The 26580-nt window shown below is 41.4% G+C and overlaps 1 protein-coding gene across 1 annotated transcript in view; it reads right to left on the reverse strand.

Annotated features, from left to right (window-relative positions):
- The window catches only part of HMCN1 (hemicentin 1), a 427446-nt gene that overhangs the window by 306494 nt on the left and 94372 nt on the right, over positions 1 to 26580 (reverse strand). Inside the window, exons 2-4 of the mRNA XM_036272178.1 lie at positions 20375 to 20445; positions 1993 to 2151; positions 948 to 1070 (exon numbers count right to left, since the gene is read on the reverse strand). Coding sequence (XP_036128071.1) covers positions 948 to 1070; positions 1993 to 2151; positions 20375 to 20445 — 353 coding nt within the window. The remainder of the gene's footprint in view (positions 1 to 947; positions 1071 to 1992; positions 2152 to 20374; positions 20446 to 26580) is intronic.

A 26580-nucleotide genomic window follows, 5' to 3' on the forward strand; every position in this document is an offset into this window, starting at 1 on the left:
CCCGGGCATTTCTGAATCGCCACAGTGGACACAACGTGGACTCAAGCCATAACCCTCTCTGAGGCTGTTTCTCTTCCCAGAAAAAGTTTTGGGGACTAAAGTAACCTTCCAGGTTTGTATATCATCTGTTGATAAAATATATTTTTGCTAGATTGTTTATTCTAGAAAGTGTTAGTTCCCTCATAATGTAATAGGACTCTTAAGTTATAAGAGGACTCTGAACCATTTCATTCGAGACCCAAAGAAATCTGCCGTGAAATTAACAGAATGTGTGTATATACAGTGACCATATCAATCAAACGTGACTTATGCCTACATAAAACCTCGCCTTTATAGTGCCATGTTCCTAGAAACTTTAAGTGGAAGCCAAATAAATAAATACAATTTTTTTTTCTTAGCACAGCCAAGGAAAGGTGACAAAAAGGGGAAAAGTGAATCGGGACAATAAGACATATCTCTAACACGTTTTGAGAGAATACGAAGATTTTCATAGTATGTACGTTGTAGATTATTCCCCAAAAGTTTTTAGAAAAACTACATAGGACTTAGTCACAGTTTTTTACTTTTTAACTTAGAGATCAACGTTCTTTGGAATTCTGCGGAATAACTGACATTCAGTAGACGGGCAAACCCCATGTTGCCAGTCACCACACACTGTGCACCAGAAATATGAATTGGCCCTACAAAGCAACAAGAACTACAAAAATGTTCAAGTCCCACTAAATAAAATTTCAATACATTGATGCTTCAATCTAAATAAGTTGTCCGTATAGCATAATACAATCTGGAAACTTATATTAGACAAATCTATGCTTCTCCGCACGGTTTGGGAAAATAAAACCTTTTCGTTTAAATTGTTTTGGGAATCAAATCTGTCACCATCAGGTCGGCCCAGCAGCTTTGGTAGAGGAGCTTATAACAGAGCACACCTACTTCATGGCACTCACCTCATTGACCTGCTTCTTGTCCAGGTGGAACACCTGCCCAGAACTCGTCGAGGCAATTTCTTCATAGACTTTATATCCCACGTGGCTCCTGTCATCGCAGTCTCCAGTGAGCACAAACACCACCTTGGATTTTTTAAAAAGAAGACAATTCAAAGGGTTTTCATAAGTCAATATATATTTATTGAGTACCTTTTATGTGTTAACATACTACTAGGCGAGTAGAATACATATATATATAACATATATATATATATACACTTCTATATTCCTCCCTATATCCATGCAATCTGCAAAAGGTTTTGAAGTTCTTCTTACTAAACAGCTGAAGCTTTTTTTTGTCATCTTTGAATCAAAACCTGGGCGTGTGACTCTCTCTGACCAGTACCATTAGACAAAAGGGACATTCTGTCAGTTTTGAATCTACACTCAAGAAGCCTTGAGTATTTCACTTGCTCTCTAGTGTCCATGAGAACATACCAACATCAGCTTGCTCACTGGTCTTAGATAAGAGGCTGAGAAGCCTGTGAGGTGCAGCCAAGTCACCCAGACGTAGGCCTACCACATAAGCCAAACTCAAACAATCCCCAGGCACACAAGTGAGCAAGCCCAAATTCAGCTGGGCCCGGCTAACATGAGAAATAAATGCTTATTGTTTTAAGCTATTGCGAGTTAGAAATGCTTGTTACGCAGCAATAGCTAACTGGTACAGTGAGTAACTAACTCAGACAAGATTCCACAGAGGAGATGATACTTTAAACGCAGGCCTTTTCTGGTCGGTCTGTTTCTGTCAATTATAAGGACACAATGGTAACAAATACCTTAATTAATCCCCACACCCTTTCTTCTCTGTATGAAAACAAGGCATTCATATACTATGCACAAATATCACATACCCACTTGTATGTTCAAATTAAACGACGCACACACATTGGGGTACACATACACGGGTTACTAGTTGTAATTAGTGACACTGGCCACACAGTGTAGAGTCAAAGGGGAGAGGCTGGGTTCCTGACAGCTGCATTCAGGGCTTGCTTCCACCCACCTGAGACTGCTTCTGTTGGATAAGCTGCAGCACTTCGTGAGTGAGCCGATAGTCCTTGGACCGCGCATCAGTGAAGACATAGATGAAGGAGCCAGGAAGAGAAATCTCCAGGGCAATTTTTATAGCTCCAATACTCATTTCGGGACAATCACCGCCACCCTGTTGAGAAGCAGAGAGGAAAAAATTGCAATCACGTCAGCAGCAGAAAAGAAAGGGATGTTTTAGTTACGACAGGTGGCTTTTGGAGCTCCAGCATCGAACACGCTCTCTTCCCTTCGATTTGCTCTCAGTTTGCCACTGAATTAACCCCTGTGGTTGTGACAAAATGGAAAGTATGTAGAATAATGTGAAGATGAAAAAAATGCACTTATGAATAAATTATAAATTCACCCACATATACAAAATAATGGCAACTGTTATAGTTTTTATTGAATTTATTGAGGTACAGTGGTTAATAAAATTATATGTTTAAGTGATGTATCATCATGATACATCACATACAGCCTTGTGTGTTTACCACTCAAAGTCAAATCTTCTTCCATCAGCACATATGTATTTGACTCCCTTTACCCCTGACCCCCCTGTTTTTTGGTCACCACCATACTGTTGTCTGTGTCTTTGAGTTTTTGTTTTTGTCTTGTTTGTTCCTTTGTTGCTCTCAGCTTTACCTCTCATATTAGTCAATCATATGCTTGACTTTTTCTGGCTGACTATGTGGCTTAGCACGTCCACAGCCTTTACTGCCCTAAATGCGCCCGATCTCGTCTGTTTTATAATTTTAATTAAATGTTGGTTCACTCTCCCGTTCTCCTTTATGACTGTTCCATACATCTCTTCTTTTCTCATATATTACCACTCTTATTTGGTGGCCTTGCTTCTATTTTACGGAGGAAATGGAAGCGATCAGAAGAGAACTTGCAGCAACTCCTGTTCTGACACCTATTATCCTGCCTGCAGGAGCAGCTGCATGTCCGGCCTTCACCGAAGGAATCACCCGTGCTCTGGCCAAGGCTGGCTGCACCCGTGTCTAATCGAGGACATGGCCCTGAGGCTGCCTCCTCTCTCCACTCCATCACCGAACCATTCCTGTCGACTGCATCGTTCCTGCCAGCAAGCACACCAGTATGTCTCCCATACCCTAAGTGTGTGCTCAGACGTCACCTGTCAGAGAAGCCTTCCGAGACCACCTTATATAAAATACACTCTCTGTGTCATTCTGTTCTCTCTGCTTCATTTTCCCCTGCGAACGTATGATCTCTGAGTTGTTTTTTTCTACTTGAACAGGCTCTATAAATTTCCCTAAACAATAATAATCCTTGCTCTAATAGGACTTCTTGTCACACTTAGTTCCTTCAAAACTAGATGAAGTTATAGGTGAAATTGTAAGCATGCTGTATTTATCATTTGATGTATTATATTTTAAATTTAGGATTATATCTCACGTTTCCATGTCCTCAATGTTCTTCAAAATCACAGTTTTAGTGATTGCATAATATTCTATTATGTCTGCATCTCATAAGTTAGTCAATCATTTCTCCATTGTTAAACATTAATGCTTTTACAGATTCTCCTCTATTATAAATGGACTAATACAAACCTATTATAAATATCAATATAAATAGATATAAATAAAATGTTGGATTATTTCCTTAGCATAAATGTCAATAACTATAGGGCCAAGGGAAAGGACTTTCTACCAATCTGTTTTTGTTTTAAAAAAATGTTTTTCCTTTATTTATTTTAGAGAGAGAGGAAGTGAGAGGGAGATAGAAACATTGATGAGAGAATATCGATTGGCCGCCTCCTGCATGCCCCCCACTGGGGATCAGGCCCACAACCTGGGCGTGTGCCCTGACTAGGAATCGAACGAGTGACCTCTTGGTCCATGGGTCGACGCTCAACCACTGAGCTACACAGGCCGGATTCTACCAATCTTTTTTGAGCAATTAATAATTGTCCTTGCTAGGGTTTAAGCATACAAAAATGAATAAGGTAAAGTATTTTGTTCTTGAGGAGATCATAGTCTAGAAAAGACAATCAAATACAAAGCAAGGCATCTTGTGATAACGGGGTCTTTGGGGATCCACAGCCCACCAGAATCCAATACGTAAGAGCTCTTTCTCTACAATAAAATAAATGCTTGATGAAAGGGTAAGGTTTTATCTTTAAACTCTGGAAATTCTATTTGATGCTCCCATTGGGGTGTTCCCCAGGCTCCAAACGGTCTCACATTCTGATACAGGTATCTTGAGCACCACAGAACCCTTCAGTGTCATAGGAACCAAACATTAGAATTGTTTATACCGCAGTCTGGGTGAACTGGAGGACTTTTTCTTGCATTGGATTCCATTCAAAACTTGCAAACTTTGATTACCATTGGTAAATGAGCTGGAATAGAGCACCAGTTGCTATAAATGCTTCTAAATTTGGGACACCCATTAAGTATTATGTCACTTTCTTAACAGTAGGGTGTTAGATGCTATAGTAACCGATCTTCATTTTTGAGAAGATATCACTAAAGACTCCCAGAAATCTTGCTAAGTTATCAGTCCCTTCTATTTTTGCAGAACTTATCTCCTACTCTCAATTACTTATATGTATTTTCATGGCATTTAGTTTAACAGATAATGCTCCTCTCAAAAATGTGTACACTCGTATCCTCAGACTCTACTTACTGCCCACATCCCAATTTTTCATTTTCAGTGGCTTGTTAAACATCTACTCTTAGATGTTTTATGGGTCTCTGTAATTCAATGCATCTACAATGGAACTCATTGTGTATTTCCCCCACCATGCCTTCCCTTTTTGTTAATATTACTACCTGCCTAGATATTCGGGTTCAAACCTAGGTCATCTTGGGCTCTTTCTTCTTCCTTCACCTAATCAGTGGCCAAACCACAGTCCTTCAACTTTCTTTCTATGTCTCCTCCCTCCCTCTTTACTTCTTATAATTCACTCTTCTTATTCATTCAATTAAAAGAATAGCCTTAGCCTCCCATCTCAACCTCTGCTCTTCCTACCACCAAACTTTATTTTTCCTACAGAAAAGGGGCTGTGTGTATCACATTCCTACTGAAAATCTTCGCAAACTACCTGTGTTGGATCGCATTTTCTAACTAGCAGTCTACCCCCTGCTGCTCCCAATTTCTGGGCTGCTCCCGTGAAGCTGAGGCTCATTCCTGGTCCTTCAATATGCCTGCCCCTTGCGTCACACCGCGGCACCCTTAGTGCTTTTATTTAAGTGATCTTCCTACCCTGCATCTCCACCATGGAACACTCCTCTCCGACGTGGACGTGTCCGAAATCTCCTGTTTTCTAGAAACTGTGCTTTGCTGAGTCTTTGGTTCATCGCATTTGCTGGTGTATAGGCCTCAGCGAGTAAATATTTATCAAATGGAACAATTTTCCTTCCAAGGCTGAGGTAATAGGCCTTTTCCTCTGTAAAACTTTGTTTGCCTCCAGTCAGATGTACTTCCTTCCTTTTCGTATGTACTCTAACGTGTTTTATTCTTCAATGATATGACATATTTTCTGTTGCGTAGTAGTTATTTGGGGAGATGACTGTGTGCAACAAATGAGCATTTGTGTGCTAGGAAAATGGGAAGTAGCCACATTATGTTGGCCGGGGATGATGTTTACATGCGGCCAACTTGGCATATCTGTAATAAATATTCTGAACGGCTCAAGAAATTTACATTTCTATTGTATCTTCAGAAGCTTAAACAAACAAGCAAAAAACCTTCCTGAACCGCGCTTGATATCATGTATCTCAATGTGAAACCAATATAACTTCTCTATCCCGTGGGCATTTGCTGAATAGCTAAGTATACAATACAGCATCCTGGTGGTATAACTGTAAAAAAAGAATAATTGCCCAGCCAGTGTGGCTCAGTGGTTGGGCATCGACCCATGCACCTAGAGGTCGCCAGTTCGATTCCAGGTCAGGATACATGCCCAGGCTGTGGGCCCGATCCCCAGTGGAGGGCATGCAGGGGGCAGCCAATCGATGTTCTCTCTCATTGATGTTTCTATCTCTCTCCCTCTCACTTCCTCTCTTTCTAAAATCAATAAAGAAAAAATATTAAAGAACAAAAAGAGAGAGAATAATTGCCTGCTAATTGTCACCTAGTATCAAGGGGCTAGGAGAAGTCTTCTATCTATGAGCCAAAAATCAGAACAGGTAAGAAATCTCCAAAGATGCATGCTAGGAGTGGCAAAAATGGTAAAACTTATGCAGTCACTGAGTGAAGGACAGTCTCTAGGTCACTCGACTTGCTTTCAAGTGTACAAGAGGACCTCGGGATGGATGCCTTGGTTCCTTCCTAAACACCAGCCGGCAGTAAACTAATTCATCCCACTGAGATCCCGCCATAACTTCAGGCCCATCCTAATATTGGAAAATAAAACATGTATTGAAATGAGACCTCCAAGCCTTTACTTTTTGACTAGAACAATTTACAACCACTTATAAAACCAACATAGTCAACATTTGCTTTAAGTATTGAAACCACCTTATTCTCCTGGGGACAAAAGCACCTCTTTGGACCTTAACCTCCTAAATATGATGTTTAACACTGGTTACTACCCAAAGGAAAGAGTGTGATGAGCAGCTATAACTCCACAGAGAATTTCAGAATTTTAATTACAAATGAAAGACATTCCCTATATTTCTTGAACTTTTTTGTATCATACTTTCCCCCAAAAAACTCTGACTTCTATGGAAGAACTAACATAAAGTCGCAAGCAGCCAGAATATGAGGGAATATCAACTCAAAAAGAAACATTTTGATCCAAATAAGTCAGAAACCCATACTGGCTGTGCTTATGATACTGTTATAATAATCTGATTATTACTTAACAGGAAAGGAGTAAAGAAAAGACCAGATAATATAGATATGCCATTTATACAGCTTTGCCAGGAAGCTACAAGTTAACACTCTCCAGGTCTAGTCCCAGTAGACTGATGGGAGAAGGGACTAGAAAAAGGCAATTTAGAAGCATGCCCAGTAGGGTTTGGGTGACTCGGAAAAATGCTTACCTGTCAGTCACACCTGAGAACAAGTCAGTGGCCACTGCAAGGGCATGCTCTCCGAGATACACAATCTCCTAAACAAAGGAAGCTCCCTCTCTTCCTCTCTCTTGCCTCTTGGCTCCTGGTTCTCCTGGCCCTTTGGGACTCCTGTTGCCGGGGAGTAGTCCCTGCTTTCACCCACGTGGCCCCCAGCAACCCCACATGGACTGGTGGATCGAATCTAGCCGATGCCTGATACTACATTTCGGCTCCATCATGAAAGGGAGACTCTGGACACTGGCCCTATTTCTAGCTCTGCTGAACCCGCAGCTACCCCTCTTACAGGACTGGACCACGGGAACCGAGATTTTACATCCCAAGGAATGCACCTTCATGCAAATAATGATCAGTCGTTCTCTCGTGCAAGTCTTAGAAAACTCATTTTCTGGAGATATCGTGAGATGTCCCACTAGTGATGGGGAAATTGCACTCACTGATTTCTACATCCTTCAGGAGTGATTTTTGTTGCTTAGTTCATTTTTGCTGTTGTGGAAATCAATGTGTTCTTTATTTTAAAAAAATGATTATTCTGCCCTGTATTTCATGTTTACAGACACAGATTATAATCATAATCATATTGATTATAAATTATTCTCAGAAATAAAACTCTTCTCTTCCCAGAGCAGTACTGTATCTTTAAATAATTACCTTTCTGCTTATAGTAGTTAGTAGTTATCTATGAATTAAAAATAAATGTTAACTAGTCACTCATATCTTAGTGAAACTATTTATCTATCTCATTGTAGATATGGATTCCTGAACAGAAAAATGAGTTTTTTTCCAAAAGAAGTTAACATATAATGTTATATTCTTATAAAAACTCCCTGTGTGATAGTTGAGTTTAACTGATCGTTTCAAATAATAAATACGTTGTGCTGTCTCATACAGTAGCCACTACCCAGCCTCATGTGGCTATTGAGTACTGGTAACTAAGGAACTAAATATTTAATTTTAATTAATTAAAATTTAAAAACTTAAAATGTATTAATTTTTATGTTAATGACATGTTGAAATTATAATATTTTGGATATACTGGTTTAAATGGAGTATTAAAATTAATTTCAAATGTGTTTTTTTTTCATTACATTTGTGGCGCACATTATATTTTTTGCTAGACAGCACTACTTTAGAATGATACATTTGGTTTAGTGATGTGGGCTTCCTTCTAGACTGTTATTTGTAAGGTTGTTGCTTTGATCTGAGAGTCTTCCATAAACTTTGTTTCCTGGCAAGAGTTATTAGAAACAAAATTCATGTTGCTTTAATTTACTAAGGGTCAGGAATCAAGCTGCAAACTACTCCAAAAATCTATAAATTATTCACTTTGTTTAAATATATACACAAAGTTTATAAACAAAGTTCATACTTGTTTATAAATTATAAATTTAGCTTGTCAGAGACACCGTAGAAACAGAGGGAGAAAGGTTCTCATTCTTCTGGATGCCTGAAGAATACTGCTCATTGTTCTACTGCAGCTGTGTTACAATTTACCTATTTTCTCCACTAGATCCTCGTTCCTTGAGGAAACTCAGAAAGTGGTTCCGGTCATTGTTTGATGAATGGATAGATGAATGAATGAATGAATGAACGAACGAACAGTGAGTAAATGAATGAACGAGACTGTGTTTTGACATAATCTAGGCGCACGATGTATTCAGGCTGACTGTAACTCAAGCCTACCCCATCTCATTTCAAGTAATATAATTCCAGATGTAAGTCTTCTAAAATTACAAGTTCTAAAAGTTGCTCTTTAACCAAGCACTGTGTGTGTGTGTGTGTGTGTGTGTGTAAAATGACTACCCCCATCTTCCATTCTTTATCTATCCTCCTCTCTCTTCTCCCTTCCATCTCACCCCCTCCCCATGGTTTTATGGAAATGTATCCCCAAAACCACATAAACCTACACACATATGTGGAAAAGGAAGACATGAAGGAGATGAAGTTTATAATGCACTGAATTGCGTAATTCCCTAAAAGTATAAAAGAGCCTGACTTTGTTAACTTGGTGTTTTTATTTGAACTCTGAAATAGAACTAATTTGTATCAGTCGGCACATTCTTGCTCAGTATTTTGATACCCACTTTATCTTTCTAATTCTACTGATGGCTACAATGTACTAAGTTGCCAAAGACACTTCAAGTAGAAAAAACAGAAGCATGTGACCTTTCACAGTAAATGTTGCTCCTGGAATGAAAGAGAAAGAAAAAACAAAACTGTAACCTCAGAGTCATGGTGATAATTATGTTCAAAAAAATAAATTCCTGGAAAGCAAGATTAAACAAGAATGAAAAGAAATCCTATCAGTCAAGGTAGTAATAAAACACAGATCAGCATGTTGTCTTTTCTAAATACAAGACAGTGGCGGAATGGCAAAGAACTAACCCTGAGAGGAGTTAGAGAAAAATCAGGTCCTTGTCTAAAACCTAATGGGAAAATGTTCATCAAACTAGGAATCAGGGCTCCAGGAAGGCTAATCTGAGAGTGGGTCCGGGCCTTACTCCGTATCGTTTCTCTTCTTATTAACCCATTTCAGTTTTTCTTTTCTCATCATGTTTTCATTGAACAAGTGTCTACACCAGTTGTTTTCAAGTATGCCTAACTCTAAGTAATCAAAAACTGAAACTCTTTTTGGTAGGCTCATGCCTCGATCCAGAAGATTTCTCATTGGCATTACAATACTTAACCCTTATTCTAATGAGAGTACAACCTACTGAACACAGCCTAGTTGAAAAGTCAGACAGTATTCCTGTCACATGGAATATTCGCTGTGTAAATGGCTTATTTACATAATTTGCCGTTTACCTATAGCATGTAGGCATGAAATGCAGTTGCAAGGAGAACAAAAGTTTACAACCTTCAGTCCTTGTTCTTAAAATACAGCTGTGTGATTCTATGCCCAAGAAGGCATGTGGAAACCATTAAACACATTGCATCTAATTTAAAGTTGGGTCCAAGCAAGTATAAAATAAATCAGAACAACTGGAGAATTCTGCAGGCAGTGACGTGCTGAGCTTCACCACTTGTAGGAAATATGGCTGGGTGCACTTGGAGACCATCAGACCCCAAACTTCAAATCTCCATAACCAAAATAAAAGATGATACTCTGTCCCAGGCAGTCCACCATGCTGTCCTTCGCTCGTCTGAAGAAGTGCTGACCTCGATTCCAGACATATCAAAGGTCAGCAATGACAATCACATCCAGACTTTCAGGTTACCACGTGTCAGTGGTACGGATCTAACTCTTCAACAACTGACCTTTCAATCTGTTGGAACTTTATTCTTGTGTGGTCTTAAGAGGAAATTCAGTTCACTTTGATTCAAATAATCACAAAGATACACTATGTTCTAGGCACTCAATATCTTGATAAATAAATCAGAAAATGATGTGCCTTCATCCTTTAAAAACATTTCAAAAGCTTCTTAATTCACATGAATTATAATGGACCGTGGTCCTTTGAAGAGGCGAATGTCCTGGAGGCAGCCAAGTGGAACAAAAACACCACATACGGTGTCCAATGATCAGAAACAGGTGTAAGGACACAGGGTTAACTTGAGGCAAAAATGATATCCTGGTATTCTCAGTCTCCCCCACAGAAATTCTCCCCATCTCTACATCCTAGAGAATTCCTTCCTCTCTCTGTCAAGGATTCTTTCTGTTCCTTTTTATATGATCTTCTCTTCTCCCATCGAATTACGACATTGCCCCCGTCCCTCGTTGGGATGGATCCCTGGTCTCTCCTACAAATGGCCCCCATGTTGTGTTCACAGGGAGGAGTCAGGAGAGGAGAGGGGCGGGGTCTAAGGAGATGTTTACAGCCCGTCACCATGTGCTTATTCAAGAGCTAGACATTCATCCCACTGCACCGTCTCTGGACAGGCGTCCTTTCTCCCGTCGCCCCTCTGCCAGGACCTTTCTTCCCATGCTCCTTGACTTGCCCACTAAAATCTCTTCCTTTCCACTCCAACACTCATATATCGATTTCACAGTCCTTCGGGAACATTTGTTACTGGGTAGTTGAAGGAGATTATAATGCTGTGATTCTTTTTATTTAACAAAAATATATTTATTCTGCTTATGTTATTTTAGGTGTTGACAAAAAATTACCAATACAATGCATTTCCTACCAATAAAATCATTATAATTTATGAATTTTATTATAGGGAAATTTGAGATAGACAAATTTTATGTTTTTTCTAATAGCTAGTAGTCACTAAACAAAGTTGAACTAAGATCTAGATCCTCTCAAAGAGGAAGGAGAGAGAGAGAGAGAGAGAGAGAGAGAGAGAGAGAGAGAGAGAGGAGATAAATGAGAATTTAAAAAGTCAACATGAATACGAAAAGATGGAGACCCGGTTTAAAGTTTATATAAGGACACCTGAGGGATTTAGTTGGTGATGGCACCAGTATTCAATAATGTGATATGCCTCCAAAGAGAACCCATATTAGCTCTGAACACCCGGACATCACTGCAGACGAGGCCTCCAGGTATCATTTGACCAAGGTCAATGCTACCAAATCTCTAGCCGGTCCCATGCCTGGGGAATCCATCAGTTTCTGGAAGGAGTCCGTACATCGACAGGGTAATTGGACAAATAACACTCAACGTTAATACCAATATCAAGACTCCACAATTCTTCTTGAGACTTTTTCAAAGCATGAGAATAAAAGAGATAGCTTCTTGAGAACTGTTTCTGGCCAATCTGGACAAGAAGAAACTCTTTAACTTCCTTTCCATCCATTTGGTTGAACTGAGGTGTACAGTTTTCTCTAGTGGTCCTGACTTTTGGTTAAGAAGAATTCTCCCAAGGAAAACATTTCAACCTCCATCCTTACCATCTCCTAAAAACTGACAAAAGAAAGCATGCCTCAGCCGGTTAAGTAGCATGTATGGGGTAAATGCCGGCATCATAGGTCAGTGGCTTCCTCTTCTTGAACCTTGTTTGGTCACATGTAACTGCAATATTCACTCTACGATGACTCATGGATTGGCCCTTAAGAACATTCCCACATCTGCACACTTTGAAAAGAAAATCAAGAAATGTCCCATCATGATCCACTCCCACCCCAATGTGTCGGTATATTCTGCTTTGCAAAAGCAATCCTGCAGTCATAATACCCTTTGATACTCTGTCCTGTGAAGAACACACAAAAGATCTTTAAGAAGTGATAGGGTACCAGGCTCGATGGTCAGAAAAGAGCCAAGAATTCCGTCAGTGCCCTTCACTCCCTTATTTCAGCCCCCATCCTTCATTCCCTGAAGATACAAGGTTGTTTGGTCCTCAGAGAATTCATCGCTCTAGCAGAAAATTTGAGTAGCAAACTAAACTTTTAATTCTAACAATAAAAATAATCAAAACAACACCTGCATATACAACTAGGGTGTAGATACTACCTTTCAAGCTCTTAAAACGCACCCTGTCTTACGTCTCTCCAAGGGGTCTGTGAGTGCACATTCAAACAAGCTCACCACACTGAGCGGCAAGAACACAGGCCGAGCAAAGGGAGTCATTTTTTAATTTACAACTTTGCCATTTGCTACCCAACAATTGTAGGTGAGCTATCCCTCAAGGCAATTGGTAGTACAACTGGAGTCCAAAATCTGTAAGGAATAGATTCATTTCATTGAGGATAAGACCTGCCCTTGACCTACATCTGTCTTACTTCTCTCCATCCCTACTTTGAAGTAAAATACAAAGAGACATTATATAAATAAATTTTATCCGTAGGAGATTAATAAGGCTACTTGAAAGGATAGTTAGGGGGGAAGAGTAATTAAAGGACAATGGCATTAAATATCTTCAGGTTTTTTTTCTTTGTTTTTTGTCTTTTTTTAGAGTGGGAGGGAGAGGAAGAGAGAGAGAAAGAAATATCAACGTGAAAGGGACACATCTAGTGGTTGCCACCCACAGGACCCCAATCAGGGCCAGAGAACAAACTTCAACCGAGGTACATGCCTTTAGCGGGAACCGAACCCGGGTCTCTCTGGACCACAGGCCGACGCTCTAACCACTGAGCCAATCCGGCCAGGGCAAATATCTTCAGTTTTGACACTAGCCTTGCCACTTGCCAGCTTGGTGACCTGAGTAACAAATGTTACCTAATGTCTCAAAGGTGGAGAAGCCACATTTGTGAAAAGTAATATTCATATTTGCGTGGTTGGAATCGAGAGAACGATGTATACCTGTAAAGTCTTTCTCAAGCACAAGTTCCATAACTGTTGCTCATTTGTGGTATAATCATTTGGCGATTATTTCCCTTAAAAGAACTCTGGAGTACCAGAGGCAGTAGTGGAACAGAAGTAATAACAGCTGACATTTACGAAGCCCTTACTTTGGGACAGACGCTGGTTCTACTGTTTTTGAAGCTTTTACGAGTATCATGTTCCATGTATTGGACTTTTATCTCATTTCTCCCCTAAATTAAATATATGTATTTCCTCCTGTAAGAGTGTATAGATGTATTCACTTATATATAGGCATTTGAATTCAAATGCATATTTTAAAAATGTCCATGGAAATACACACTGCTTTCTTTCTTTCTTTCTTTTTTATCCTCACCCAAGGACATTTTTCCATTTTTTGTTCAGACAGAGTAGATGAGAGAGAGAGAAACATCGATGTGAAAGGGACACATCGAGTGGCCGTCACCTGCACGACCCAACCAGGGCCGGAGACAAACTGCAACCGAGGTACATGCACTTAGCGGGAACCGAACCCGGGTCTCTGGACCACAGGCCGATGCTCTAACCACTGAGCCAAACCAGCCAGGGCCACACTACTTTCTTAAGTTGACTGACATCCAGTACTGAAAATGAAAATCACATCTTTTATATAGGTATCTCTACTGACATATACCCTCTTTTTTTTCCTAATTATTTTTTAATTTTTTTTGCTTTCTTATTTTGGGAGGTTATACATTAGTTCAATTTGGTTAAAAATGCATAAAGCCCTGGCTTGTTCGGCTCAGGAGCAGAGTGTCGACCCGTGGACTGGGTTTGATTCCAGTCAAGGGCATGTACCTGGGTTGTGGTTCATCCCCAGCCCTGGCTGGGGTCATGCGTGAGGCAACCAGTCGATGTGTCTCTCTCACATCGATGTTTCTCTCTCTCTCTTTTTCTCCCTCCCTCCCTCTCACTCTATCTGAAGATAAACAGAAAAATATCCTTGGGTGAGGATTAAAAAAAATAAAAAAATCATTCTTCTCTATAAATCTAGAAATAAAAAGCACACTTTTACATACATAGTAGCATAACTTAGATATTAGAACGTGCATAAGGTATATGCCAAACTGGCATCAGGAATTGTTTTTCTAGAAATCATCAGTACTGAGAGCGGGAAGAAGGGAGTCAATGGAGAAAAAAGGGGGACATCTGTAATATTTTCAACAATAAAAAAGTAATAATAATAAAAATAAATAAAATAAGCTCATCATTACCTTGACCTCCTCTTTTGAACAGTCTTTATCTATCCGGTCATGGTTTTGCATACTCTCCTGTGGCCGTTCATTCTACCGTCCAGTGTTCTTATATTTCAGCAAACATTTCCCCTAACCTCATCCTGCTGCAATCTGTTTATTTATTCTTCTGCTTCTGTTAAAGGAAAACAACTGGACCTGACCCTCCTCTTCCTCATAACTCGGTCTTGTTGCTGTGGTCATGATGCTCTCCTGCATATTTTCACTCTTATTCCTGCCTTTTTTAAGGTCCGTTTTATTAAAATACTTCACCAAAGGAAACTAAATTACATGTGAAGCTTTTCAGTGTTGGGGCTCGACCATCTAGAAAAAAGAATTGTAATTCCATTATTGTAGAAATGCCCTTTTTTACACTTCAAATGTTTGACTAATATGCTTTTTGTTCTTGAAAACATTTGAATAAAAGGCTTGAAAGCATATCACTGCCAACAGCACTTTCTAAAAATCAACTAGCTTTCTAGGTCCCTGTACAGCCCGCGGCCCAGGGCAGGACTTCACACTGCATATCCACCAGGATATTAATTCCCCAAGCTCTGTGGGATCCGAATACCATTCGCTGTTTTTTCTTCCCCTCTTCTCCCCAGAGAGAAAGCTCAGTTGCTTTTCAAGCCGCTTATCTGTATGTATTCCAGAAGAAAACGGACAAAGGCAAATGAAATTAATGTTATAAATTTAATGATTTAAAGGTAGTGAATTTTTTGCTGAGTGTTTCTTGGAAAATTTTAAATCGCCTCTTCCTCAATTCCATAGCTCCATAAAAATATAGCTGCGTCTAGTGAAATGTTGATGAGCAATGATTTAAATTGACTTCAAACTGAATTTACTTTCCTGGTTTTCCAAACTATTATAAATGTGGAAGGAACATTTTTAAAGGTTCCCGTTTTTAAACAAAATTCCAAGTTAGTTTTAACAGGATGGCAATCCGTTTTGCTCCCAACATCAGCGATTTAGGAAGAGTTGTTAAAAATGGTAGAAGGGGAACTGAAAAATGGTCTGGAAATCACACACACAAAACTTAGTATTGCACACTACAATTTTATGAAATTGGTAAAATTAGTTTCTCAGACTGATTTATGAAATAATCAAATATTCTCTAAGCAAACACAGGAAAGGAAACAATGTATAGTCCTTAAGTTGGGTGTTACGTGATGATATAGCCTACAGTCTTTTCCTATTTGACTCTACTCAATGAAATTTTTTGGCCATTCATTTTAAAAAGAATAATTCACTAGAAAGTCTAAAAGTAAAAACATTTCTGTGGTATCTTCAATGCCTATAACTGTGCCCACTGTTGAATGAAGGGGAAAAGTAAATACTGATTTCTTCCCTGGCTGGTTGTTCTAATTAAGCATCCTCTTGGCTCCCAAGGCAACGCAGAATGAATCCCTAAGATGCAGCCAGTCCAGAGAAAACCTCCAGAGAAATGGACACCAGCTTCCATTCCAGGGGGAAAGGCAGAAAGACTGTTTTCTGGAGCAGTCACTGTGACAGAGTGCAGCAGGGTCCCCTTCCGAAGGCGGTGGCGCCCTGGGAGGGGATCCGCAGAGTCTGAGTCAGAGATCACCGTCCTGGTCCTCTCTCCGGAGACAAATGGAACAGAGAGAAGGGCAAACCCTGAAAACCCTTCAGAACACAGTAAAGGAAAGGGCAGGAAATAAGGAAGAATCAGTGCGGGCTTCATTGAGAATACAGGTATTTTTATTCTGGCCAGATACTAGCCCAGCTGTATTCTTGCAGAGGCAAAAAAAAAAGGATGCCCACCCGGTGTGGCTAGGTGGGTTGAGTGTCTTCCCATGCACCGAAAGGTCACCTGTTCAATTCCTGGTCAGGGCACATGCCCAGGCTGCCAGCTCGACCCTCAGCATGGGGCGTGCAGGAGGCAGCCGGTGGATGTTTTTCTTTCATTGTTTCTGTCTCCCCCTCTCCCTTCCTCTCTATTAAAAAAAAATATATTAAAAAAAAAATGAATACAGCAAATCACTTCCTAATATTCTATCAGGTAGAAATCTCCATACTTGGCCCTTCTGAATCTCTCTGTAATAAAAAGTAATGATCTGCCCTGGCTGGATGGCTCAGTTGGTTGGAGCACCATCCTGTACACCAAAAGGTTGCAGGTTCAATTCCCGGTTAGGAATTCTCTCTCTCTCTCTCTCTTTAAAAACAATACAAACATATCCTTGGGTGAGGACTAAAATTAATTAATTAATTAAAAAGTGATGATTAGGTTTGTAAGGTACTTTTATACCACCAAGCAAAGCCACCTTCACATGTCGTTCACTTATTCATCAGTCACTGAAGTCCACTCTGCTGCAGACGCTGATTCATCCCACGGGTGAATCAGATGCTCAATAAGAGCTCGTGTCTCAGGAGCTCATGGGAGGATAGGGGAACATAAAAATGTACACAACAGGGCCATACAATTTCTAATTCCCACGATCCATGTACAGGATAAAAACTTCTATGTAAAGATATTTTTCAGAGAATCTGGACATCCAAAGTAGTAAAGAATTTGCTATATTGAGGGATAGAAAAGTAAAGTGTAATTATGTATCAAGATAATGACTAAAAAAGAGTAAAATGGCTAAGGGAAAGAAAATGGAAGTATATTAGTGAAGATAATGATCAGAATAAATTTAGCAAAAGAGAAAAATAGCCAAGGTATGACTATAGAAATCTATCTAGATACTTATGAAATATAATTCAACTTAGCATAGAATTTTAAAACAGAGGCATGCACAACACAAGAACCATGGTTGAATACTTGTTTGGAATACCGAACTTTGGGTTTTCCTTTTTTTTTTAAATCCTCACCTGAGGATATTTTTCTATGTATCTTCAGATAGAGTAGGAGGGAGGGAAGGAGAGAGAGAAACATCGAGGCGAGAGGGACACACTGACTGGCTGCCAAGAGCGAGAGTTTAAGGCCGAGTTTGGGGCAGCAGGAAGGGAATGCTGGTGAATTTCACGTTAGCCGCTGTGACAGCCCAGAGACTGACACAAGGCTCTGTGTCTTGAGCAGAAGAGTGGGCTAGTCCCATATTTACGTGAGTATGGATGATTTTTGCCTAAAGAGAGGCTACAAAATGAGAGGGGAAAAAAGGGGACCAAACCTTCCGGAACCTTAACATTTCGTGGCCAAATGGAGGGAAACGAGCTGCCTAGGAAGCTGAGACAAAGCAGGAAGAAAAATGAGAGCAGACGAGGGAAGGAATGTCCCCAGAGGGGCGGAGAGGTCAGTGCTAGGACTACACCGATGCCCACATGCTGTGCTGGCGACTGAGGAGTCCCCACTGCCGTCAGCAGAGCAGAGGCCAGGTGTCACTAGCCAGAGCCGCGTTCAGGAGCGGGGTGCGGGGACCAGACTGAAATAGCCTGAGCAGCGAATGGGGAGGGGGTTGCGGAAATGCTGGCAGCGGATGCAGACAACTTCCTTGGCACTGAGGAGCCGAGAAGGATGCAACTTGTTATGTGCAAGAGAATTCGAGAAAAATAGAAATTTGTTGTTGTTTATTTTGTCTAGCTTTATTTAAGCTTCGGTGTGTTGGGATTTGCTTTGTTTTGAGACACTGGAACCTATTCAAAAGTAAACGGGGGCTCTGAAGCCATGGAAAGAAACCGTGTGATGGTGTCAAGATCTTGGGAAAGCCAGGGGTCAAGACGGAGTGAGGAACGAGAATCAGGCGGCACCGGGTACGGGTGGACTGCACGCTGGGTACCAAGGGGCAGGGGCCTCGGTCTGTGTGTGCCTGCGTGCGAATCAGTCCGTGGGGCCACTTGCTCACGGTAGGTCATTTGCTGAAATAGCCACTTGTAAAAGGGTGATGGGATGCAACTGTCCCTGGGGGAAATGAGAGAATTCATTGACCAGACAAACAGAGTAGGATCAGGGGAGCATTAAGAGTCTTAGGTATGTATAGCGCTTCAACCCGCCCCATTGTGAGACTTCGACAGCCCTTGGCCACCAGTGGACAGACAGGAATGAATAGCGCACATCAATGGGGCCATTCAGGAACGAGGTTTTGCCTTTTGAACCAAAACAGCAATGGCTAAGAAAGAACAGGGAGTGTTTCTGAAATAGCAGAACTCTGAACTGGACTGAGGGAGAGTGGAAAAAGGACAGAGCTGATGGCCTGAGAGACAGGAGAGGGGTCAGCAACCGGGTCCCCGATGAGGGTGAAGAGGCCATTGCAGTACAAGGCTTTGCGCCGATAAGCCTGGTGGACAGGCGGTTGCTGCTGGACATTAAGATCCTTGAATTAGTGATTTCTTAAAGCTTTTTTTTAAAAAAAAATTTTTGTTTATATCCTCACCTGAGAATATGTTTTGTTGATTCCTTTTTTTAGACAGAGGAAGGAAGAGAGAGAGAGGAACATCAGTTTGCTGCCTCTTGTATGCACCCCAACTGGGGACCGACCCCACAGCCCTATTGGGAATGAAATCCCTGAGCTTTCGGAGTACAGGACAATGCTCCGACCAACTGAGCCACACCAGCCTTGAATTAGTGACCTGAGAGAGGACATGGCCTGGGGGATGCGAAGGTCCTGAGGGTGTGTATGGGAACAGAAGACGGAGACGGAGTAAAGAAACGGTCCCTGAAGATGACTGGCAGGTTCAGGAACTGAGAAGAGGAGGTTCTGACAGGCCACCGCCGTTATGTTGAAGCCCTCCGGAATGAAGGCGTCCTTGGAGGAAAGGGAGGAGATGATCCCGGTACCCGCACCTGAGACGGAGTGGTCGAGAGGTCTGTGGATGGCCGCACAGACTGTCCACGGAGGACACTGCACTGAAACAGCCTCGGGGAAGCAGTTCTTATTATTTTATTTTATTGTTTTATCCTCACCCGAGGACCTTTTTGCATTTATCTTCAGATAGAGTGGGAGGGAGAGAGGAGGGGGGGAAAGAGAGAGAGAGACACATAGACTGGTTGCCATTCACACAACCCAACCAGGGCCGGGGACAAACCGCAACCGAGGTACATGCCCTTAGTGGGAACCGAACCCGGGACTCTGGACCGCAGGCCAACGCTCTAACCGCTGAGCCTAACCGGCCAGGGTGCAATTTTTATTTTTAATGAATTGCTCTTGGAATAATGATCTCAAAGCCGCACCCAGAAGGTACACATCAACCCTGGCTCCAACTCCTATTTCTAGAATAACATTTAAACCAAGCTATTACTCTCTAAAAACCCAATTATACTTACTGACAAAATTTTGATATAGTTGACTTACAGCACAGCATATCAAAATCACCATTACTGTTGTGGGGGAAGATTTAAGTTGGCCCTGGCCAAGCAGCTCAATGAGTTAGAGCATCGCCCCAATTCACCAAGGTCGCAGGTTCGATCTCCAGTCAGGGCACATACAAGAATCAACCAATGAAAGCATAAATAAGTGGAACAACAAATTCTTTCTCTTTCTCTTTCCCCTCCGCTTCTCTCTTCTCTTCCCCTCCCCCTCTGAAATGAATTCAAGAAAAAGAATGAACTGTTCCTTATGACTGCCCAGAACAGGGTTCAGTAAGTCTTCTGTACAGGGTCACATAACAAATACCTTGGACTGTGTGGGCCAAACGCTCTGTCACAACTACTCAATTCAGCCATCGCTGCACGAGAGCAGCCACTGACAACGCGTGAGTGAGCGAATGGTGACACGCTGACCCCAATCTGTCCCTCTCCCTGACCTCAATTCATTCAGGACCCAAGTGACAGAAAGAAGTGGTATTGGAATTGCAACATCAGTCAACTTCTTTCAGACACAAAAATAAGGAAAATCAGCTACAAGTTCATGGTTTTCCTTCCCCTTCCCCCCAAAGAAATAAAATTGAAAGCAGGCACCCACCTGAACATATAGTTCTCTTAGTTCATACTGAAATTTCTTGGGATCTGTGGTAATTGTTACGGGGCCAATTTCTGTGAAGATAAAAATGACAGCGGTAAATAAATAGTAATCAACATAAAGACGTTAATGCATTGTGTCTGCAAACATCTCTTCACTGTGCACTCTATGGTTATTTACTACTACATAATAATCTGCAAAATGACAGACTACCTCTTCATTTATAGCTACCAAAGAGTAACTCACAATCTGCTGTCGACCATGCGTACGTAAATGAGTGGGTGTTTAGCCGTGCAACCTGCAAATGAACAGTCAAAAATGGCGCAAGACAAAGAGTCAGGAGACCCCAGTATCGGTCCCTTTTCACTTTCACCGGTCAGTAAATGTTTATCGAACATCTACTTCATTGTTAGACTCTAAAAGAATCCCTTATTCATCCTACGATTCTGTTTTCTCAACTAGAAATTATAAATGGGTCTGTAGCTTTTCTGTAAGTCCAAATTGATTGAAAATAAAAAGTTGAACATGAAACAGAAAAAGAACAAGTGACCCTCAATACCTGTCCCACAGGGTTTCTAAGAACTTGCAGAAGCAAAGATACGAGGACATTAAAGGTTCAGGAAACTGTCCCTATCACTTTCTTCCCCATGGCTGGGGTTAGTGTCTCTTGCTACCACCATTCCCTGAGATGGCTTTGACCACCATGACTATCTCTGGGGTCGCTGCCACCCTCCTAACTGCCCCGGTGTTCTATACAAATCACTGCCTCATATAGGAACAGGTGGGGACAAGCATTCGCTGGAAAACCAGGACTGAGGTGGGGTGAAGAGAAGGAGCCCAGACACCAGTGCGGGTGGAGCTGGCGATATGCTTTTTGCAGGATATAGCACGTCTATAGTAAACATCTTAATGTGTTTTAAAAATAAAAATCGCCCGGCAGGTGTGGCTCAGTGATTGAGTGTCAGCCCATGCACCAAGAGGTCACTGGTTCGATTCCCAGTCAGGGCACATGCCCAGGTTGTGGGCCCGATCCCCAGTGGGGGGCATGCAGGAAGTGGCCAATGTTCTCGCTCATCGATATTTCTCTCTCTCTCTAAAATCAATAAAGAAAAAAATTTTTTTAAATAAAAACATAAAATAAATTCAACCTTTAAAATAGACAAGTGGAAAGTGGCCCTTACAGGGTATTAAAGACTTTCCCCAGGAAACATCCATATATTTAAATAACAGTATAAAATTCATTGAATCTCATACGTACAGACGCCCCATCTTAAATTCCCAGGATAGATAAAAAATTTTCTAATATATCCAGTGAATGCATAGACTATATTTAAAACTGTAATAGGCAACTATAGTACAAAATCAGAAAAATACTTAACACTTCGTTTTTACAAGACATTTTCCAGCTTCAAAGGAACACTGCTAGAAAAAGATTTTGTAACTTCAAAGGATAATAATTCACTAGCCAGGCCTTCTATGATGAGCACAACACGATACAAAGACAGACTGTAGGATTTAAGAAACGAAAGAAGTAAATTAGAAAAGAAGCACGATTTGTCCACCATAACCCATGCCGTTGTTTTAGAGATTACATGACTAAAAGGCCTCCGCCCTTCACCATAGACGAGACACCTTGCCGTGTGCAAAAGAATGGAGAGGCCCCGGGGGGAGCGTGACAGTGCAAACTCCGTCCCCGGCCGAGCGAAGCTGAGGACGGAGCCACCCCGAGGCTGGACAGAGGCACACCTTGTGCAGTGGCACATCCACTGTCAGCAGGACTGCGAGGCCACGCTCCCCGGTTCCTCGCGGCAGAAGACTGAAATGCTTCGAGCATTCAAACCTCAGGCAGTAGAAAGGGATACAAAAAAGTGCTAGAAACGGCCCATCATGGAACAGTGAAAAGTGCATACAGGCAAGAACATTCTCTTTAATAACAATTTTTAAAAACAGCCCTGCATATACGCCTGTTCTTCAAGAGTGGAAACCAAGACATGGAAATAAAAGGACCGATTAGCCTTCATTGCGTTTTCCAGAGACTCAACTATCCACCTGTGCTCAACAAAGATAGGCATCTCTCCTGCAGCTCATTAATAAACATTTTTGCAAACCACACGGACAGCTGAGATAAATCTTTCATCAGTTGTGAGAAATACTCGGGAGAGGTAAAGACTTGAGCCGCGATATCCTTCCAGCTGTGAGGATCCTTCCCAGCTCTTCCGAGTTGAATGATGGGGCCGTTTGGCAGCAGGGACCCTCCTCCCCCAGGACAGGCTCCCATTCCGGTCTCTCTCCTCTTAGGGAGGCCCTGTGCCAGTCCCGTCACGAGCGACCTCCCCTTCCCTTCCTTCTTGCTCATGGTGGTTTCATCCCCTGCCAAGCCTTTGATGACATTCAGCAGGTACAACTCTGTCCTCTCTTCCTGCCCGAACACGGTCCTCTCTTGCTTATAGAATTAAGTGAGAACTTTCCAAGGCATTCCAGGGCCTCTCTTCTATTAATCCGATCTTCCAAATTCGTCAACACCCTTTACTTCGCATGAAGCTGCTGTGCTCCCTCACCAGCCCCGTGGCCATCCCCCCATCTTTCATCTGTCCGTGCACCTCTCCTTCTATAAAGCCTGGTTTAAGTCCTATCCCTTTGAATGTTTTGCCTTTTCCCCAGTTGACTTTAATGTTGTTTTGATAACAGTTGTATAGTAACTACGTGGGAAGAATGAAGGTAAGGGACATTTAACAGAACGCAGAGATCATTTCCACTTTGTTCAATTAATTTTACCTAGTTGTTTATAAAGGACACCCACCAAAAATAATGAAACAACCATCGATCTCCAAATAGAGCCATCAAGCTAGAAGAGGCGTTAAAGAGCGTTTGGTTCAATCCCCTTTTCTACAGACAAGAAAATGTGAGGTCCAGAGAAGATGAAACTGAAAAACTTTAGTGATGAAGAAAGAGGTTAAGATGTCTGGAAGCATTTCTACACGGAGCAACCTGAGCGGTTCACAGACATTTCCTGTCTTCCAAGATCTCCATTCTGTCAACGATCGTATCACCACTAACTCTCTCCTCCTTTCCTCCGGACCACGGGCAGGACTTGGCCATGGTTCAGATGCCTAATTTGATGCACACAACATCCAGAATTCTTTCTTGTCACGTGCCTGGATATGACCTTTCATAGAGATCCCGCTTGCCTAGTAAATAATATAACTAAACACACGGAGACACATCACTGGAAAAGTCCTTCTAAAATCTATTTAACGTATACTGAGCATGTAGTATATGTCGGTGCCTCTGGTAACAAGGATGAACATACATGAACCCTGCCCTCAAGTCCTGGTGGTCTGGTAGAGAAGATAAAACTGTAAATATGTAATCACAGTACAATGTAGCAAGTGCAGAACCAAGTATGGAAAAGGTAGTGCGGGAGCAGTAATTCATCCAGAGAACGTTTTGTTTGTGTTTGTTTTTAGAAAGAATCAAAGAAGATTTCAAAAAGGACATGAAAATTCAGGGTTTCAAAGGAAAGAAAAATATGTTCTTTATAGTGCTCATTTCTTTTAAATTCTATATATGTACCAAGTTTACAAGGTGATCCTATATTCTATCAAATGACTGTTATTACCCATAACTATATTTGCAAGTATTTTTACAATTCACAATACTTGGTAACGTGGAGTGACTCCCTGTGAGCCTCATGACAACCTCAGGAAAAAGGCAGGACAGTTATAATTACCTAAACGATTGAAGTGATAAACCAAAGCCACCCAATCCCGTGGCTGGCTAGCACAGTGTCCTGTGCATGGTGGCATCTACCACATGACACCATGGGACACTGTGACCAGCACTGACTGGAGCAGATGAATGGTCTCAATGTACCTACAGCAAATTCTCAATCACTGTTTCAAGATGGGAAACAGGGAGACAAGAAAAAAGAAAGAATGAACGTGAAACCCAGATCCTGTAGTCTGTTAGACCATGGAGCCTCTATGCTACAGCCAAAGACCAGGTTACATGGTGAGTGTAACACCGATTAGTCAACCCAAAGTTTTCAGTTTCCTCTGTTGACCAAAATGTTTTGATCTCTACTTCAATCAAGTTATTGATGTAGGTAAATCAATAGACAATTTCCCACATATAGCAAGTCTTTAAAAATTAAAGACTGGCGAACCTCAGAGGACAGGGGGGACAGGAAGAGATAAACCAAAGAACTTACAGATATATATGCATAACCCACGGACACAGACAATAGTGTGGGGAAGGCAGGACGGGTGGGGGCGGGAGCAGGGAAGAGGGGGTCAATGGGGGAAAAAAGGAGGGACATCTGTATTATTACAAATATGAGAACTATGTCACTCTTTAGACCACATTTGATTTAAAAAACATAACCGAAACTCTAAGGAAGTCTTTCCTCTTTTCATTAATTTTGTTATTGCCCATTTCCTAGCGATTTATCAGATGGCTTGGAATTTTTTTCCAGCATCTCAGCCATTGTTCTCCTAATCTGAGTTGCTGGATTGTATTTGAGAAAATAATGGAAAGAAATTCACAATGTCGTGTTTTCTTTCACCGCTTCGCTTGGCAAGATCGATATCCAGGTCCTCATTTCCTTTTTCCTTTCCACCAGCACACTTCTGCTCCTTGGCGTTTTCTCCACTCCAAGCGGTTTCTTGATAATAGGAGGGAGATTTATTGCTCCTTGTTGGGGTCTGAACACTGCCTGTGAATGATTTGATAACAGTGTTCAAATGTTCTTTGTTTTGTTTTGTTCTGTTTTTTAAAGATGTGTATAGAGTTCTTGGCCTTATATTTTCAGTTGCACATAAATATGTGAAAAGTGAAAACAAGGACCCCAGAGCTGCATTATAAACGAATCGATATTTGAAAAACAGAAAAAGTAAAAAAATATCTAAGTCACAGGGCCTGCCGTGATGGAAATAGAAATATAGTTGAAATCTTAAAAAATACCAAGCTATGAAAAGTTTAGAAATCTAACCTAGCCTCTGAGAATGGCCAGGTGACAGGAAGGCAACGGGGCGGCATGTTTTCTCCGTGTCCAGAGGACAGAGAGACGACACTGTAGAAGCCTCAAGGAGGATATGAGGTCCCAGGTGGGACTGGAAGAGACATCAGGTTAACAGAGGGTGACGTGAGGACAGAACAGTTCCAGATACTGGGACACGGCCCTTCAGCGAGCTAAATCTCCACAAGTTCCACTTCCTAAAACTTCTATTCCCAGTCTATTAACTCAACACACATCAATTACGATGTTTTCTATGTGCGAAGCTGCTAGTTTAAACATACATAGTCAAAGCATTACCGTTATCTAAATGGAAATCTAAAAATCCTATTTCCTGCTTTGGGGTGCTACAGAAAATCAGATAAATAACTAAAGTTACTTGTCCTGTTTTCAACGGAATCTACAGTCTACTCTTCCAGATTTCCCCAGCTTCATTCAACTATAACATTGCTGTCCAGCACCATTCTAAATGATCTGCGTCTAATCCACAAGAACAGAACTGTTTCCTGACTTCGAGCTGAGCTGATGCCAACTACATTTCAGGACTCATTTAATTGAGTGCGTTCCTACTCACATTAAACAGGTAATTTTCAAGACCACTTAAAGGTCCTTAATGATTGTTTGGACATGAAGTGATGAATTTGGTGTGTTTTATAAACTCCAGGTCAATGATGAATTCACGCATTGCATGTTGGCTAATATTGATTAAATAGCATTCTGCTCCACCAACCAAAGAGATCGTTCATTTAACAATGAGCTGTAGGATAACCTGAAACATATGCACTTGACAAAACTGCAGACAATGTATGTATAATGAACGCAGGTCATTGCACTTGGACAGAAAAACCACGGACATGCATCCAGCAACGTGACACAGTTGTTTAGAACAGGAAGCAGAGGAGAACGCCTTCATAACTGACACCGGGCTTTGAGGTACACAGAGGAGGATGTTATTGCTTAGACTGGACTTTGGCCAGGACTGCAGCCAGCATTCTTGCAAAAACAGCCTTGGGATTATTAATGGCCAGTGAAGCTCAGACTCTCAGTTTTATCTGAAATCCTAAATACAAAATAGCATTTCAACATTCAACTATATCCGTGAATTGATAAAGTAGACTCAGAGAGATAAGAAAACGTAAGTCATTCTATTAAATAAAATTGAATTAACAATCTTTCCAGTGTGATCGGGGGACCC

This window comes from Molossus molossus, unplaced genomic scaffold, assembly GCF_014108415.1.
Source record: "Molossus molossus isolate mMolMol1 unplaced genomic scaffold, mMolMol1.p scaffold_m16_p_20, whole genome shotgun sequence".
Taxonomy (NCBI): Eukaryota; Metazoa; Chordata; class Mammalia; order Chiroptera; family Molossidae; genus Molossus; species Molossus molossus.